The sequence below is a fragment of the Anguilla rostrata genome, chromosome 14, assembly GCF_018555375.3.
Source record: "Anguilla rostrata isolate EN2019 chromosome 14, ASM1855537v3, whole genome shotgun sequence".
Lineage (NCBI taxonomy): Eukaryota > Metazoa > Chordata > Actinopteri > Anguilliformes > Anguillidae > Anguilla > Anguilla rostrata.
Genome location: NC_057946.1, coordinates 9,525,470 through 9,545,448, shown reverse-complemented (window position 1 = coordinate 9,545,448; position 19,979 = coordinate 9,525,470). Strand labels below are relative to the sequence as shown.

The window sequence follows — 19,979 nt, the reverse complement described above, 5'->3', positions numbered from 1 at the left end:
GAGTTACAAGCTCAGTTTCCTAACTATTATTATTCTACACTACTTTACTATTTTATGTCTGGACCAATTGATTCAAGCAAAGAAATTGACCTATTTGGAATTCAAACTCAGCTTGCAAAAAAAGGTTTTGTCCCAGTTTAATTACACTCAGTTAAAAAGGACAGTGGATATACGAAATAGAAAACATAACAGCAAACCCTAAACCATATTTCCACTGCCTCCTCCCCCTTCTTCTCAGTTTAAGTCAGGTAATCTGCAAAATGTGTAGTTCTTTATCACTAACTGTCAAAAAGACTGATTTTCCTTCACGCCAGCAAGGACATATTTTAAAGATTTGTCACTGTGCTGTTCCAAGACATTGCTGAGGTGCTTCACCCGGGGATCGGTGTCAGTGGGTGGCACCGCAGTGATGGGAAGTGGTTTGTGGTCTAGGCCCTTTCCCATTATCAGGTTTTATTTCTGCACTCTTGGGCTGGCAGTTCATTTATTTATTTATTTCCCCCTGATTTACAGGGTTCGGCAGCCAAACTGCTTTGCGTCTCCACCGCTCTGCACTCAGTTTATGAGGGTGAGACTGCAGGTTGAAAGTGTCAGCTGCAAAAGGAAAGACAGAACCTAAATCTACCTCTTTGGCTTCTGAATCGATCGTCTGGTGAGACTGAGCAGTACCTAATGATTATTCAGGTGCGCTGAACAGCAAGTGTCAAATTTATAGTTAATCATTTGGTCTTCCAGTAAATGTAAATCTGCTGGTTAACTTAAAACAAGAGCGAATATAGCTCAATGTGCAACCATGTCATGATCAAACAAAATGCAGTGTGTGGTCCATCTCATTATATGTGATCCATTTGTGGGCTTATTTAAAACATGTATTCTAGAAGAAGATGCTAATCAGAATGATCTTTCAATGTTTATTACCAGTTCTATATTTACCAGCATTTCCCCCCATCTGTGAATTAAAATGGCTTTTCCAATTCATGGACAGATTTTTAGGCATGTACTAAGCAAGATGCATTATTTAACAGAAATGGATGCTTATGAGCACAAAATTTACCATACATTTTATATGTATTGTTTACTGTATTTTACATGTAGTGGCTAAACACCGACCCTATCTAGGGCAGACAGAAGGCTTGGAGAACAATGACAATAGCACAATGAAATGCAATGAATTTTCATACAAATATACGGTCTGGGTTCTGTCTTGTCTTCAGTGACTGAGTATACATTATTTTCATCTCAGTGGATGGGTCCTAGCACTATAAATCCCGCCCTCTTGAGAATTTATAGTTCACCTTAACCTAAAAGTTCCCCGAACTGAGGCTGTTTATTCTTACAGGCTGCTCGCCCCCGCCGGTGTGCTATCTATAAAAGGATGGTCCTGGTTTTTGTGGCTTGGTCTGACACCTCTAAAAGGTGTCAAATCAAGTGGGCGCAGACATGAGAGGGCAGAATCGGGGCTTCTCCTGATAGTGGTATTCCGCTGGGTATATCTGCAACTAGTGTCCATAAGGAGAGAAGTGGCCTTTTTTTATTATGTAGGGTTAGACTCTTTAATTGGCTGGTTATCACTGAGCCCGGACTGCAGACTGGCTTCTCCCAGCTGGTCCGCTGTCGAGGTGGGTCTGCACTGTGAACAGCTGCTCTCTCAGTGGGTGATTTCTTCTAATCTTCGCGGCTATCTGTCTTCAGAAGGTGTGGATGTGGGATGAGCTTGCCTTAAGCTTGGCATGACAGGGCAGACCACTGTTTGAATCATCGATGCCAGACCCCCTCATTAGATGCTGTTGACTGTTCTGTGATTTTCTGTCAGAAATGCAGACCCCATTCACACCAATTTCTCCCATCATAACCTACAGGAAGTAATCAAGCGGCTCATAATTTGACCCTGTCCTGTCACTGAACCTCATCACATAACAGAACCAAGAACCATCAGCCTGCCAGCACCTCAAATCCATCAGCTTTTGTATATGGCACACTGAATTCAGCTATTAATGTTGAATATTATAATAAGACTTTATTATGTGGCCTGTACAATGCCATGACAAAAAGATTTTCAAGGTTGCATGAAAGCAATGTCACAGAATACGTAGACTAGATAAATGCACTAGTATGTCACTATCTTGATTTTACAAAATGTTTTGAAAAGCTCCATATCTATTACATTTTGCCACAAGCTTCCACAAGGTCCAGAATTCAAAAGAACTAGATTACCACAGAGATTTATGAAGCTGCCTTTGAGACGATCATTAATTAGAATGATACCTAAGGGACAATGCTCCAGTATGGCCAAGTGAACTGTTATATTGCATTCTACCTGTCTACTGCTGTTGTGTATGATATAGTTTACTGTACTTTCTCCCATTCTTAGTCAAACCTTATTTCACTGACTGTAGTGTCAAGATGAGTGAATGGCAGTGGCTCTACCTTCACTGTACAGTTTGTAGCCACTATACTGCGAAGAGGATAGTATGACACATTGACTAGCCTTCTAGAAAAAAATAAAATAAATAAGTAATATATATATATATATATATATTTCAAAGGTAAAGCATTTTAAAGTCAGACTAACCCAGTGCAGTCTACACTTTTGACTAAAGCGCTCAGAGATTACATTGATTCATGTAGTCTGGCTCATTGTTATGTTGCCATCTTTGAAACAAACAAGGATGCTGATTTGTTTTCCATTCAGGGGCAGGCAACTGACATTTCAAAATAGCCCAGTATGCGGCATAAAAGAATAACAGCTTAATTTACAGCTTCATACATTTCATTGGAATTGAATAATTGCAGTTGTTTTGCATTATTCAGTTCAGTACAAGCTTTGCTAAGTTCCACAATTACTAAAATTTGCCGATTACCAAAATTTGCTCACTAAATTGAGCTGTATTTTAGGTGATCTCTCAATTCAGCAATCTATGCTTGTAGAAGAAAGAAAAAAAAACTTGCATTTTTCCATGAACAAATGTTAATGACAAAAAAATGGACTCCCACCTTACAGTTTGCTATTTGTGTATTTATTATCTATTTGCTGCCATGACTAATTTCAGTACCAGTTTTCAACTAGTAAAATATGCATGGATCCTGACATATTTGGCCATCAAGTGTTGGAAGCTGGTAGGGACTCATTGTTTAATGATACTTTCTGAGAAACAAAAAATATGTTTTTGAATTTATAGTTCATGGTGTATGGAGATGTTCTGAAATGTAAAACTCTTACATGAGTCTGTCATTGATATAATATTTATTATTAGAATGTGTGAAATTTTAATTGTCCCAATCTAATAACCACATTTAACCAATGCATGGACATGCTACTATCTCAAATGAATCTTAGGCTGTAATCCACATTTAATATGGGGGATTAGATTTGTCAAATGGGGTCAGATTAGTGTATCTATGGAATGTTGAGGAGAACTAGTTGACAACTGGTTGCTTTGAAGTATTACTCATTACGCTAACCAAAATTGTATTAAGTAATAAAGAAGTAATTACGTCTCTAAACATATATTGAAAAAAAATGTTCTAAATCTGCTAGCCAGCTACCCAGTGCAAACAGGAAAGCTTCAGTGCAATGTAAAATGGTTCTCTGCTACTGTATACCATTTTAAAGGCCATAGTATCATTTCAGACATATCATCTGGAAAGAACAAAATATATATTTTTTTTTTTCATGGCAATCCATAATACTGTTTTATTCTAGTACTCAAACATCACGACATATTGAGGTTTCCGACAATACCGGTGCCATTGACAGTGTAGTGGATTACTCAGTATTAGTATTCTTGATATTATTCTGACCATTCAAGCACTGGTTAGTTACTCATACCAGCATAATGTGAAATCAGGATGTTGAGGTAAGATGGTCAAGGCCTGCAAGAGTTTTAAATTGGTTAATATTTCATCATTATTTAAATGTTATTATCACGACAGCAGGCAATCGATGAGAGTCAGTCTATGTGGGTTGGGAGGATGAAAAAAGTTATTTGGCATAGGATTTTTGTGTTAGCACAGTGAATGAAGTAACCTTCATTCTGTGCAACTTCAATTTGCAGAGCTCGCTTTGGTACAAAGAATGGATTTATGCTTCATTTTCAATTGCTGCATTCGCTGTTCACTCCTCAGGTTTTTTTTTGAGCATGACTGATCCTGTCTGCACAGAAGACACATAAATGCCAAATGCCAAAGGAAAAAACGCCCTTTATTTAAGTAACAACAAGTCGTTTCTCATAAAACTTTTACAAAAATGTTCAATCATGTCATTCACCTGGATATATCACACTTCATTGTGGAATGGTTTTTTTAAATTTTTTTATTTTTTTAAGGTGATTTTTCTGAAACATAGCCTAACTATTTATCAAACTGAATATACAAATGAGTGTCCCAATTAGCCTAAAAGTCAACTGGATGCAGACATTCGGCATACATGGAAGATTTAGTCAAACTGACATGTAATAAGAAACTAGGTCAGTTCTTTCAGGCATCAAGATGTTTGGCTAGCACAATATGTGCCATTTGCTGCTTGGTGGGTATGAATTTGTGACCTAGTTAACATTTGATCTCAGCTCAATACTATGTGGAAATAAATTCATTTTCAAGGGGTTGATATCATATCGAACAACTGCCAAGTTATTCCATGGTGTAGAGTAAAACTTCTTCATAAATGACTGGGTAACAGGGAAAACATGCATCTGTATATTGAATGGCATTATGCTTTTTGAAGATTACGTTTACATTAGCCTTTATATTCTTCTAATTTGAACACATTTCTTTGCCTTTCCATTCCTTAAAATGTGTAGAATATAAATCCTCTGGTACTGCATATGGTCCTTCAAAAGGCATTACTATATAAATGAGTAAGGTAATTTCCCAAAAACATATGGGTCTTGTCATTAGATGAGGAGGAAAAATAATGATTTTTGTGCTGTTATTACCTCTCATTTTTGAGAGACTACATGAAGAAGGAAGATTGGAAAATGATGCCGATTATAATATAATGCACTTATTAGCTCCTGATGTTTCCTGCAATTATGTTTAAAGCCATCGTGCGTCAAAAACCATAGTTTGGTATTGATTTGTATTAAATAACTAACTCATTTAGATGGTTCCATATACCTAAAATGGGATGATAGGCCACAGCCTACTGGGAAGGCTATAGCTGTATTTCTTTCAGGAGGACTGAATTGCAGGCAAAAGTACTTCTTAAAAATAGACAGCCTTGCTGTGTTTAATGAACACTTATAATTAGGCTTGGTTTTTCATTAGTGACAGTAGTCATTAAAATAGTACTAATTATGACTACTCAGGTAATGTCGATGATTGAAATTACAAATCACCTTTCTATTTCACTCCATGCCTTTATTAATGTAAAGTACTCAGTGTGGATATGTATGCAACCAGCCATGATATTGATTTCCATTTTCTATAGAAATGCTGTAGGTATTCAAAGAGAAAGAAAAGCTGGCTAATCTCCTCAACACCGTATGCCTAAACTATCTGAGATGCTGTAGTGCTGGGATAGAACAGAAAAGGGAAATGAAATCTGCAACTACTTTTTTTTAACGTGAACAATGGCTTTGACAAAATGAATGTATGTACCTTAACAAATACTTTCTTTGAGACTGCTTTGATTTCAATAATTGCATTATTTTAAATGAATCTTACTAAATACAAATTATAATTATAAAAGACAAAGCCTTCTGTTGGCACATGGCCAGTATCAACCCCCCATGATTTAAACTATTAAGTTCAATAATGCATGCAAAATCCCATTACTATTTTTGACTATTAAAAAAAAAGGAACCAAAGGATCAGGCTTGAAAAACCTAGCAGAATATCCAACTGAAACAGCTGCGGTATGCATTTGGTGTGAAAGTTTGAAATGAAAACACTGCCGCAGTTATGATGTATTAAACTTCACTGCTAAAGGAAACAACAGTTCCTGTTACATTTATTTGTACAAATGAAGTTTAAAATATCAACAGAAAACAAGACCATGTCTGCCACTGGTTGAGCAATAGTCATACTGCAGATCCATAAATTCATGTTTCAAAAGAAATTAAACTAAGGAAAGCTCAAAATCCTTATTGAAATAGAGAGCCTTAAGCTAAAGTATATCTTAAGATTCACAGCCCTTCAGAAGGTATATGTGGTATAATCCCAGCTCTCATGGACCAGCGTAAAGAATACAGACCATTTATTCAATTCTGAAGTGTGCAGAGACATCTATCTACTACTGAATTTTTCAGTTACATAAGAACCTCATTCTGTACGTTTTCCAATGTATTGATTGGGTAGGAGTAAAGTGCTACATTCTATACTATATACTGAAAAAAACTTCAACAATGTGATTTCCTGGTAGTGAGAATGAATAGAATTTCATTCCTAAACACCCCAGGGGAATAATGTGTAGCAGGAAAAAAATGTGATTTCTTGGCCAGACATCTTTGTTGGAGCGTAGTGACATATAAAGTATCTGATTTGTGGATACATGAGGTGAATATATTGTGTGACATATTATTATAATATTTCTGAAGAAGGAAGAGGTGTAGTGCATTCAAATGGACCATATTAGAAGGTAGAGGCATGATGCTACAAGATAAAATACATACATACATACATACAAAAAAAATAAAAAATACATATATATATATATATATATATATGTATATAGTTAGAGTGTGTGCGCTTACCACAATATGAAGAGAGATTTCTCAGTGAAAAATAGTTGAGGGCAGATTGGCTTACTGACAGGAAATGCTTCTTGAAAACATACACAGATTATCCAACATCCATTCCACCCTGTGTTCCACCAAAGTGGTTTTAAGCCACTCATTACCATAAGAATTATCGTCCAATCACGGTCATTGGATTGATGAGTACACTTGGTTGCTGTCCAATTTTTGCAGGTTGACTCATTTTTCATTGCACGCTTCTATTTGTATTTTTTCCCTTATTTTATTAAATAACAAACATTTGAACCACATTATGGTTATTGTGGTGTCAGAGTACAAACTTACAGTGTAAACAACACATTTACAGCTTTGGAGTTTACTTCATCATTTTATGAAATTATTCTATTCAAATTATTTCAGGTTGACTCATTTTTCATTTCATGCTTCCATATTGTATTTTTTCCTATTTTATTTAATAACTAACATTTGAACCACATTATTGTGATTCTTGGGCCAGATGAAGAACTTCCTCTATAAACAATACAATTATAACTTTGGATTTTACTTCATGACTATGAAATTACTTTATTCAAATTATTTTATTTAGTAGATCATGAATTTATGCATTAATCCTGTAGTTCTCTTGTGTACAATGCTGACTGCACATTTCACTGAATTTTGGGAGTAAATTAAAGCAAACAGGCAACTATAAATGCATAGAATATAATGAGAAAACATTTGATTTGGACCATTTTGATTTGTCTTTTCACTTGAAACCCATATTGAAGGAACTCACTTTTCATTTACAATATATCCTATGTAAATACTTTGTAGTTATAGTCCGACATAAATAGCTTTTTGTTAATAACAGCTGCCACCATAACATATAAATTATACGTGTTTTTTAAAATCCAGGTGCACATGTTGATCTTTGTATGCTGATGGAGGGAAATAATTATACGGGGGTTGTCTGAACCTGGGTTAAGGAGAAATAACAACCTTTGGAAGAATTTACTGAACTCCAAGGTGCTGCTTTCACTGGTATTCGGTGTTCCACCAAGAACTACAAGAAGTGACAGGACAATGTACTCCTTAAATGAAGAAACCACATTCCTGCTAACACTTAGCAAGTCACAGGTACAGATAAGGAATGTCATTTACAGCTTATTCTCTTAAAATTACCTCATGAAATGGCGCAAGATGTTATAGGTTTCTTTTAAGGGTTCAGTCCCTAATGTATTTATGCACAGATCCCTGAAATGCCTCTGCAGCATTGTTTTTTTTTCTTTCTCCATGGTCAAGTAATACAGGGTGATGTCTTTATTCTTTTGGGCATGGTGTTTATCTTAGCCAGGAATAAAAATTGTGCAGTGCCTACCTCATGTTCAGACTAAAAGAATAAAAAAAAAAATAAAAAAAAATAACAAATCTAAGTGTATTCCTTGCCAGTCAAACCTTTCTTAAACTAAAACATAACCTTGTACCATGTCATTGCAGGTTCATTGGTCATCTCCAGAAGGTTTACCCTTACTTTCAGTTCCAGTTAATAATTTCTGAAATTATACAGTCTACACAATAACAAACATGGTATCCTTTGGAACTATACATATAATGGCCAACAGTAGGTCAAACATAATACTGCAGGGGAAATATTCCTCTATTTTCTTTATTTATTTATTTAGTAAATACATTAACACTGTCAAACACTGCAGTAAACCTTCTGAACCCAAATAGCTGTTTGGAAGTCTACAGAGAATGCACTGAATACATAAGTATTTTCTTCCCAGTGTTGATCAATTATATTCACAAGATTTTCTCTTATTTTCATTTTTTTGTACATCATGGAAGCCCTATGTTACTACTGAAAAGAAGTAGTGACAAACAGTGAGCTTTAAACTGAAACCAGCACACTTTCCGATGATACAAACTGGAAATAAACATACAAAGGAGCAGCCTACAAAAACAATGGTCATGTCCTGCACACAATACTAGCATGTTTTAATGCAGTTTTCCATAAAGTGACAGATGTATTTATTCATTAACAGTGCTAGAAGCATTTTAAGTTGAGCTGGGTTGTCAGAAGCTGCCTTCATGTCTGCGGACTGCTATTCACCATTCAGTGTCGCTGATGCCTTGTCTTTTATGACATGGCAAAAGCAGACCCTGCTCCATCAAGATCCAAAAGTCAAAAAACAGGAGGGGCAGAGTGAGTGTGTGTATGTGAGAGAGAAGGACCGAATAAGAGAGGGGGTGGGGGGTTTCAGTGTTCAATACTATTGTAAGTGGCAATGAACTCCATCCACTTCACTACGTCCTTCACAGACTAGAAGCACTGCAGATAGAGCTAGTCAGCACTTAGAAGGCTCACGGATGGGGCCGCCTTGTTTGCAGTGCTGCTTTAAAAAAAAATTATGAACACTGTCCCCTTATCAATAGGGATGTCAGCTTTGATGAGGGTCCAGTGTTCATTTAGGCCAGATAACTGGCATTTTCTCTCATATACAAAATTTCTAGCAACTTCGGCCTATATATAATGACTAATACAATGCAATGAGTAATAACAAATGTGCAAAGTGAAAAATAATATTATTTATTGTTCATTTGGATAAAATTAAATTTACATTTAGAATGTTAAAACTGTAGCAGATAATACATGCAATACAGAATTGCAAAGCTTCACTAACACATTGCTATTACTATAACAACTTTAGCATGAAGCACTACCATCAATAACAATGACAGTAACAATTAAATTATAACCATAATGGACATATGTTTGTAAGGACACAGTGCAGAACCACCAATTGCCAACTTACAGATACAAACAAATTACATTTTTAATGGATTTGACACCCCTAATGTGCACTTGTTTTCCTGTTTGATAAGATGGCCTGCTAATAAGTACCCTCTTGATTCTCTCTGGTAATGCTTCACTTGTTCTGATGAGGTCTTTGTGGTGGACTCTAAGCTGTGGCTAATCAATTGTTAAATTTTGTAATTAATTTCCCAGGTCAAAAAGGTTCTGGGGAATTTTACTGTTTCAAATGCAAAAAGGTTAAAGATACTCAGTCCACTGGGCAGTATTTTTCATTATGAAACAACATGCACCTTCCTGATTTAGCATATGTTTTTCATTACATTCCAAAGCACTTCTTTTTCTAACACACATAAAAGTGTATGAGGTGTGAAATTTTACTTTATTGGTTTACTTTGCCCATCTCATCAGCATTTTTATTATGTGTGCTCATAGATATTGTTTGGCTTCTCATTTTATATATCTCCCCGAAGTTCTGTGGTTCTGTTGCAAAACTGCTGTTACACAGCTAAAGTGTGATAAAGTTGGCCTTTCTCAGAAGTGGCTTCCATCTCGCTACTCTCCTAAAGAGGCCAAATCTGTGACACGCAGAAGAGATTTTTGGTCTATACTGTAGATAATGTCTTTAACTTCAACCACTTATCATTGAAACTCAGTTACTGCGTCAATAATAGTTTTCAGAGCTCTTCAGAGCCCAGAATGTATACGTATCCAAAGTACGTATACATTCCTCATCAGCCCCTCCACTCAGCTACTGTTGCAGAACCTGCTGTTTTGCCTGCTGTAGGTACAAAGTATAATGTCCAGTGTTACTTCAACTCTAACAAAGTACAAATGAGTCCAATAGGCACCATATGCGCTCTGTAAGAGTTGATTTAACACTGGACATTTTACTGTGCACTGCTACTCTGGTATTTCAACCAGTGCTTCCAGCCTGCCTCCACAAAATACAGCACAATACCTTCAAAACCACACTTCTACCCACCAGGGTTCATAATACAGAGATATGCATGGTGTAGCAAGAGACAAAAATACTGCAATATGTACAATATCATTTTAGAACTTAATGTCTGAGCTACATATGGAATAGCACAATTGTAGTACTATGATTTTACCATGGCATTATGAAAAATTGCTGCAAACTAACAAGAAATAAAAGAGATCCTACCCCTCTGTTCTGCCATGCTCCAAGGAGTATGGCCTGCCAACCTAGCCATAATCCATGTGGTCACAAACATCTTTTTCAGAAAACTGCAGTGTTTTTCAACAGTAGCCAGCATTTTAAATATGGTTTGTTCCAGAAATGTCCTTTGGATGCCGGTTAAGGAAGATAATGTGCCTTTTTTGTTTGTTTGTTTTTCTTTTTTTCTTATATTTTTTCAATGCAAACTCGCTCGCTTGAAATTATCAGTCAATTTAAGATCTGTCAGATTGTTCCCTTTTGAGCAATCACACTTGCCAGCTGCTGGGCCAGTCAGGCAACTTCCAGGCATATTACAGTACATATAGAAACAGAGTCAGTCAAATTCAGCAAAAAATGGCTTGTATTACCTTACTCTTTGAAATAAACAAGTGTCACTTGCAGAGTCGAAACAAGTTACCCCGGATCTTTTGATGTGCAGTGGTGGTTGAGTAGTTTTATTGTTTACTCGGCTGCTCTCACCCCTTGGAGAAGTTGTCTGTGTAAAAGGTTATAATGATGTTATGCAATCATTTTTTCAGATCATAAATAATATTGGGCATCATTTTTTGCACCAAACTATAGCTTTAAGGAGCTCTGTAAAAGTAAAAAAAAAAAAACGAAGAGGAAACTAAATTTTTCCAGATATGAAATGTAAGAGTCATGAACAAGGGATTAATACTTAATCTATTCAGGTTTAGCAAAAAGAAACTCAGGGGGATGGGGTGGTTTAATTGAAGTTTTTACGTTCATAAAAGAAATTAACAAGGTGAATTACAAAATATTTTTCCTGATTGAATATTGTCAGGCGATCAGTGTTACAGATAAATTCCTCACATTACAAAAAAAAAAAAGATATACATTGTAACTATATATTGTCAATGAGTGAAATGGCATGTCAGGTCATGCAGTAGAGACCTTTGGGTTGTTCAGGTCCAGACTTGGAACAGTGCTGGGTACTGTCTAGACTACTAGTAAATGACAGGATTAGATGCATTGAATATGCGTATGTATCATGAATTAGTTTGTATTCCAAAACTTGAAAACTAAAAATGCATTCTTCCCTAAGGGAAATAAAGATTTTATTCTTTTTCAGTTTATTATTGAACCATATTTTGTTTCTCATCTAACAGATAATTGTGATGGTCCGCTGGTCTCTGCCCTGCCTCAGACGTCATTCAACAGCTCGTCCCAGCTGTCCAGTACTCATAGCCCTGGATTTGCTAAACTAAACAGGAGAGATGGTAAGTCGATATCGCGGCATTAATTTGTCAATTGGCTCAAATATGTCTAGGGACTGCTGAAAGCATTTCTATGCAGCTTTCTCGGTGGTGGTTGAGTATGCAAGATTGTGCATTTTGGAATATGCATGAAATCTCCTAAAAACACTAAAACTTATTTGGTTTTTACTCAGCCCCTTGCCAAATAAAATCAACTGCATATATTTTACACTGCAAATGTGCTAAAATATGTACTATGCATTTTGACAATTTTGACAGTTGAGCATTAGCAAGATGGCATCTATCAGATTGATATGAACATAAAGGCAGTTCATTCATTTCAGCATAAATCAGTAGAGACAATGTTCCACACTTGATTTTGACTCAGAAATCCACATTTCAGGTATGTTATCTGAAATTAATTTTCAGCAGAGAGTTGAATAATAACCTCTGTGCTAATGAACAACTACCAGATATATGACATAAAGATAAAACCTCTACATTTGTTTTCTGTCTTACCTCTCTTACTGTCACCATGGAAATCCCCCTGCAAAGAGGAGCTTATGATTCAAATCACCTGAAATAATTAAAGATGCATTTGGATGCATAATTACATGGCCTGTTAGAGTGCTTTACTTTTTGAGAGGTTCTCTTTGCTGTATCTCCAAATTGCAGGATGTCAGAAATGACATGGTGCATGATTACAACATTGGAAAAGGTTCACTTTCAATGCTCTTTGTGTGTATGTGTGTGTGTGTGTGTGTGTGTGTGCGCGCACGTGCATATGTGTGTGTGTGTGTGTGTGTATTAGGAAATTAGGAAACATAAGTATGATGTAAGAGCAGACTGATCAATCTTGCTAGTTAGCAGGTGAACCAGAAATGCTAATTTTGATAAATGTTAATGATTTGGTTTTGCAAAGCTCCATGCACCCGATGCATTTGTGGAGCAAATCACCTTGACTCAGGAAGGTGATTTTTCATACAGAGATATTTAAATGCATGGAATAATTCACATTTTGTTGTGGATCCCAAGAGTAAAAGACAATGCTCAATATGGTCATAGATACACTCTAGGATATTGGCAAATGTATAAAATAATAATTTCTTATCATTTGCTTTCAATATTGTAATGTCTGTTCTTTCTACATACTGTATCTATGGAGGCTCTTTGTGATGCAGGGTAAATGTATTTCATGGCAAAGTGACTCTGTGGGAACAGTGGTTTATGCAGTTTTGCAATCCATTATTTTAACAAACGGGAGTATTGACGGTTTTGTAATATTCATACAGTGCTTTGATATTAAGATTAGTATTCGGTTTAATCTGAAACATCATGACACACCATGGGGTGAGTCCCTTTGTAAATGCACAGTAAATATACTACTCCGAGCACAGGTAGCTCTGCTCAACTGTTCAGCTCTCCCATGTGAAACTGCGATTTTTGAACCTTGATATCTCCACTCTTTCAAAACCTCAGTGCCATTTTGCAAGTGGACTATAATTGCCAACTCGCCAACTACCGATTTTGGTTTAGCTACGTTACACCATTACTGTGTTGTGGACACCCCTAAAAAATTAGCATAGAAAATTCTGACTTTTTTTTTGCAAGCATAACTGAAGCTGAAGTAGTAAGAAAGCAGTCTATACAAAAGGTTGAAGGTTGGTACTCATTATAGAGAAAATAGGACTTTTACAGTTAAAAATGGTACTTTGAATTAAAAAAATTAAAAATGTTTAAGTACTTAAAAAAGTAGTTAAAGTACTTTAAATTGTCTGCAATGTAAAGCAACCATCTTGGAATAAAGTGTCCTATTTTGGGAGATACCTGAGAAACGCAGTTCTTTCTTCGTCGCCCATTGTGATCAATATTAGATTTTTTTAATATACTTTGTGAGTAAGCATTTAGCATTTAGTAAGAGTTAAGTAAGTGTAAACATGAGGTAGTCAATGTCTCCATCCCAACAATAAAAATACTGTTGCGTCAGTCAATTCCTCATAGCAAATGTTTATAACAGAATATAAAAAGCATTGTATTTTCTAATCGGTGAAAATATCAGTGCTTGATGGCCCAGTATTTAAAGTAAGTGGCTATAAATACCATTTCTGATAATATACTATAATTTTAAAGTAAATAGCCTACTATAATAATCTAATCAGATATGTTTCCTAATTATAGTTTCTGTCATGTGTTCATTCTCCTTGAAGAGTTTTGTCATGTTTACACGAATTGGTGGCTTAGACAGCCAACCCATCTGATTTTTTCACATTTTTCACATTTGATTACCTTCTTATGATCGTTACATTCTGCCAGATAATTCAATGTTTTTGTTAATGAAATGCCACATAATCCATATCTTTATTAGTAGACATTTTTGTCAAGAGGCTCATTGGCTTAAATTATTCTGGTCCTTCATAGCTGGTAGGTGGATATAATGTGAATTATTGATGAGAAAATCACCAGTTCATTACATCTGTTCTCCACAGGAATTTAATCTTTCCAAAGACATGCAATCTACCATTCCCACTTATTTAATAGTAGAGTGCAGGAAATTGTAATCTTCCCCTAAAATGAGGGAACTACGGTGAGCTCCATAATGTTTGGGACAAATATGAATTTAAACTTGATTTGGTTGTGTACTCAACAATTTAATATTTGTAATCAAACAATTTACATGTGGTTAAAGCGCAGCTTGTCCCAAATTGATAGCAAAGGATCTACAAATGACACTCAACTCTATATTGTAGTGAGGTTTGGTCAGGTTTATTCAGAATAAATTAAGTTCAGCAAACAGAATTCTGTACGTCTGTAGAGCCCAACTTGAATAGCTTAAATGAAAACAATAATGATTACTGTATACTATTCTTAATCAAGGAAATTATAATTCTGCGACGGCTAAACATAGAGGTTAACAGTACTGCCATTTAAAGAAGGTTAATTTGTTATGGGTTAGAATGATGCTACTCTATATTACGTGGTTACTGTAGTTTGTTTAATCTGTTCCATGATGTGAAGTTTTACCAACGGTAAAACAACAAGGTCAGGGAATTTCCTATGCAGACCAACACATGCATAGCAAAACAAAACACACCAAACAGCAGTCAGATGACAGTGTTAAATAAAATGTGTTTCAATACTTAATGGCAATAAAAGGGGAGGCCAGTCCTGAATTCAGTTCCAAGGTCACTGCAGGTGTGTGGACTGCTGGGAATCTTCTTTGAATTTGGGGTCAGGACGGGGTTCCAGGCAAGACTTTGGATGTGCACAGATCTCCTCCTGGGTCTGGCTGCAAGGGAGATATTGGAGTAAAAGTCTGTACTTGTTGTTCAAAACAGCTGTCAATGGGAAATAAACCAGCTTGGTTTATTTCACTGACTATGGCACGCCAATTCTGTCTCGATGATCAGGCGAGGTGTGGGTTGGGGCGCACCACGAGGTCCGCGAGGTCCTTAAAGAACTTGTCTGGTCGGACAGACTAGTGTTCTCACCCTCAGAGCAAAGTTGTTAAGTTTTCAGTGAGTTTTATGCTCACAAAGTCAATGATGTGTCGGAATCCTACGTGCATTCCCAGGAACCACATTTGATTTTGGGTACCCGATAATTTGATTGGCTCATTGTATCAAAGCTGCCAATCAAACATTAACAGCCACTTTAATGTTCGAAGCATTTTAAATCAGATTTTCCATTTGCTTCTCAAAGGGGGGAGTTCTTGCCCAAAACTGGTGCCTAATTGATCAGCAGTGAGTTCATTGCAGGGTCACATGAGGACAGGGACAGGCACTTCATTATGCCTTGTTTGAACAGAGGTGTTAATTGTGAACGTGACTCAGAGGAGGGTGAGCATGAGGGGTGAGTGTTTTCGTTTTTTTAGAGGCATTGATACTGAAGGACACAAACCCTCTAATGGCTCTATTTGTAATAAAGAAGTTATCTTTTCATGCTTTGGGACTAGAAAGGAAGCAGGAGGATCTTGAGATAAAATTCCCTGAAGTTATGAGAAGAGCATTAGCATATGGTTTTTATCAAAGATGCATTTCACATCTCTGCCTGTTTACATGCACAAATGAATGGGCCACGCATCTATGGTGGCCTGCCATGTACAAGTGGTCTGTAATTAATGCGAATTGTCTGCACAATGTTAGTCAGTGCTTGAGATAACTGGTTTAGTAGAAAATCATGGGAAAGCAAACACATCCCGATTATATTATCCTTTCACAATGACAACTAAAATGGGCATTAATGTGGCTCATATTTTTCATAACTATTAAAAAGCTGTTGTGTGGATGGACTGTATTGTGACCTGCAATTCCCAATGAGGAATTAAGACTGATTAGGCAAGAAAGTCTTTGGGTGCCCTTTACGTTGTAGTAGTTCATTAGACTGCATTTCTACTTAGCCTCTATCTTTTTTCTAAGCAAAGGTCAAAGCATTTGCTCCCTGTGTCAAAGCAATGTTTCATTAGTAGCTCATTTTTAATACTGCCCTGTGGGCTAAATTAGGCTGTCTATTTTATAAGAAAAATCAATTAAATAAATGTTTGTTGTATATACAATTAATTTCGGATGTAGGCCGGCACCCACATTGATTATTTTTAATTTTACTGTTTAACAATGTCAGATTAAAATATATTAACATGGACCAAAATCCCTAAGGAATGTTTATAGCACTTTGTTGAATCCATACTGCAAATAATTCAGGCTGTTCTGGCGTCAAAGGGGGGGTCTGACCCTGTACTAGATAGATGTACCTAATAAAGTGGCTGCTGTGTAAACTGTTTTTTTAATTTTTTTATTACATTGTTGAATTAAATTTCAGTGTGTCCTTGGTCCTGTTTAAAATTCTGAGTATATTGCTGAGGCGTGTTTTTTAGATTAAAATATGTGTAATTCATTAATTTGCTTTTGATTGCAACCCGTGTTCCTAAATTGTGTATGTGCTGAAGTGAACTGTGGCTACACCTCAGATGTTCATCCAGCTGTCACAGTCTCTCTGGCTCCAACAAATCTCTTTAGTCTGACTCAGCAGTCGCTTGCTTCACATGAACATTACCATATTTTACATCTCGTTTCTTCTGAGGCTGTCACAGAGAAAGACACTTCCTATGTGATTGGCAGCATCTGAGACGTGCATCTGACCCTCTGCTTCTTTCCTTCCATATGAAAATTCAAAATCACTTTATGCCTTTGTTATTGTTTATGGTCATTTTAATACTTCACATATTGTGTTGTACAGGGGTTGCACAAAACAACTTTAGTACGACTTTGCATTCTTGCTGAAAGCTAAGGATGGTGGTGCAATTTCCATTTAACTGAGGGATATGCAATTGACAAGGATTTTTTTCTTCTGATAAAATGCAGGCACTCTTCATTGCTTCATGATAAACTGGCAAAATGTATTTGCATTTTGACATAAATGAGAGTGAGTACGGCAATTTATGGGCTCTCCCGCTAGCCTTGATCTGTTCTTTGGCCCAGTTAGCAAACATATGTTCTTTGGGACCAATGAACAGTGTAATTAATCCTTACTTGTCTTATATATTACAACACAACCCAATGTTAAATTGTATATTAATTAATATACTGGACACCCTTGTAGTCGTGATGTTTTTGCTGTGCTTAGCAATCTCATACCAGTGGATTTGCCAGTATTAAAGTATAGCTGAGCAAGAAATAAATAAGTAAATAAATACATTAGAAAAATTTTATTCCCAGTAACATTGTTTTTTTTAGTTGGGGTTTGAAAGAATTTCATTATCTGGTGCATAATTAAACTTGCAGTACACAGAGCCGGATAAGCTATCCTTTTCACCATTTTAAAAACAAAAAAAAACAAAAAATGGAGAGGTTTATTAGCGTGAAGGTAAGTCACGGCAAGGTGTCTGCAAACGGATGACAAATGAAAAACCAAAGTTTCTTAGTAAGGTGTTGGGCCACCACGAGCCACCAGAACAGCTTCAGTGCGCCTACATTCTACAAGCCTCTGGAACTCTACTGGAGGGATGGAACACCATTCTTCCAAAAGATATTCCCTTATTTGGTGTTTTGATGATGGTGTTAGAGAGCGCTGTCTAATACGTTGGTCAAGAATCTCCCATTGGTGTTCAATTGGGTTGGGATCTAAAAACTACGAAGGCCATAGCATATGATTCACATCGCTTTCATACTCATCAAACCATTCAGTGACCCCTCGTGTCCTGTGCATGGGTGCATTGTCATCCTGGAAGAGATCACTCCCATCAGGATCGAAAATGTTTCATCATTGGATAAAAGTAGTCACTCAGAATAACTTTGTGTTGATTTACACAGCATAACAGTGCCTCTGTACCCCTCACTGTAGGGGTCAAGCATTCAGGTCTGTTCTCTTGGTGTATGCCACACGTGCTCTTGCCCACTTGTTGAGAATATGGTAAAAGATGACTCATCTGACCATATCGCTTTTTTCCACATCTCTGTATACCAGAGCCTATGGATTTTGCACCACTGAATGCTTAATTGTGCATTTGTCTTTGTAATGAGGGGTTTATGCACTGCAGCCCTACTATAATATCCTTCACTATGTCGTTTTTGACAGACTGTTCTTGCTGTTCTAGTCACCTGAGGAAGAGTTGCTCTTCTGCTTTTCTTTACATATCACACTAATGCATGGGCATCACAGTCATCAAATCTGTGTTTTTTTCTGACCACCATTTCTGACACTGTTTACTGACAGTTCTTTCCCATAAATCTAAATACAGATGTCACTTAGTTACTGTTCCTATTGAAACACTAGCCAGTTGAGCAGTCTTTGTGACTGAAGCTGCTGCCATCTGTGCCCCAATAATGAACCCTTTTTTCAAAGTCACTTAGATCTTTTTTTTTGCCATCTTGATCCAAAATTGAGGCCAACTGGGCCTGCTCATCATTTTTATACATGCCACAGACCAGGATAGGATGTTAATTGTTTAATTGTATCACGCAGTGCACCTGTATGGAAGCATCTGCATTCATTATGTTTCTCCACTCATTTATTTAGGTTTTACATTTAATTTGTCACCCATCTGCATATGTCGCCATTTTTAAAAGGAAGTAGTAATCCTCCTTTACACTTTGACACACATATTCTGATAGATTTGCCTTTTTTCAAGGTAACTGGCAGCCTGAGTTACTGTACAATTGCAGTAAGCCTCTATAACCACCGTTCCATTGCACAAAACATCTCAGAAACCATCTCGTACCCAGAACTATCAGGAAACTCAGTAGTTTCAGGAATACATCCTGGTTTCTGTTTCCATTGAACATCAATAACGGCAATAATGAGAATTTGGGAGGAAGTGACAGAAAATACTTGTTTAACATAGTCTAACCTTCCCTTAATAAACAATATTTTGGAAATTCTGTCTCAACTGTGAATTTATTTGTAAAATACGCTAAGTAGGGATGCACCGATGTATCGGCCAATGATCTGTATCTGCCGATAAATTAACAATTTTTGTTTAAAAACAACAAATTGTCAGCTCCGATTATGAACTGTCAATAAAAAAGGAAAAGAAAAAGTATTTTGCTTATTTGTAATTCACTTGGGATATGTTCTTTGTGAAATAGTGGAAAAATACACAATCATGTATCTCTTACAGAATCAAAGAGAAGACAATTTATATATTCTAGGTATAGTTTGTAAATACGTGTTTTTGCACTGATACATTTAATTATTTTACTAACTGGAATCTAACATCAATCTACAAAAGAGGTATTAAATTAAACTGAGAGCAGATGTATATGTAGATACATATCTGTAACCTGTGGAACAGAATATCACCTGATTAGATTTCTTGACTTTTGTTGACTTGTTCCCACATAATTACCATGTAGATCAGCATGTTTCCAAGAAACCACAATAAGACAAAAAAGTGTGACTGGACCTACAGACCACAAAGTTGTCACCAAAAAATGTTTTGTTGTACTTTGTTGCAAGTATTTTCCTCTGTGTATCCTTCTCTTATATTGAGTTGTATAGCATAGCACTGACAGAAAAAAAGGTTGGTACATGAGTTATAAATTTTAGTTAAAAAAAAAAGAATGTTATTATGTTGGAGAAAATAATGGAAGCAGCTA

At 36.3% G+C, this 19,979-nt stretch overlaps 1 protein-coding gene across 2 annotated transcripts in view; it reads left to right on the top strand.

Annotated features, from left to right (window-relative positions):
• Positions 1-19,979, top strand: part of cntnap3 (contactin associated protein family member 3) — a 100,248-nt gene that overhangs the window by 21,260 nt on the left and 59,009 nt on the right. For both annotated transcript variants that reach the window (XM_064308277.1, XM_064308276.1), the window contains exon 2: positions 11,803-11,913. In XM_064308277.1, the coding sequence (XP_064164347.1) occupies positions 11,803-11,913 (111 nt within the window). The remainder of the gene's footprint in view (positions 1-11,802; positions 11,914-19,979) is intronic.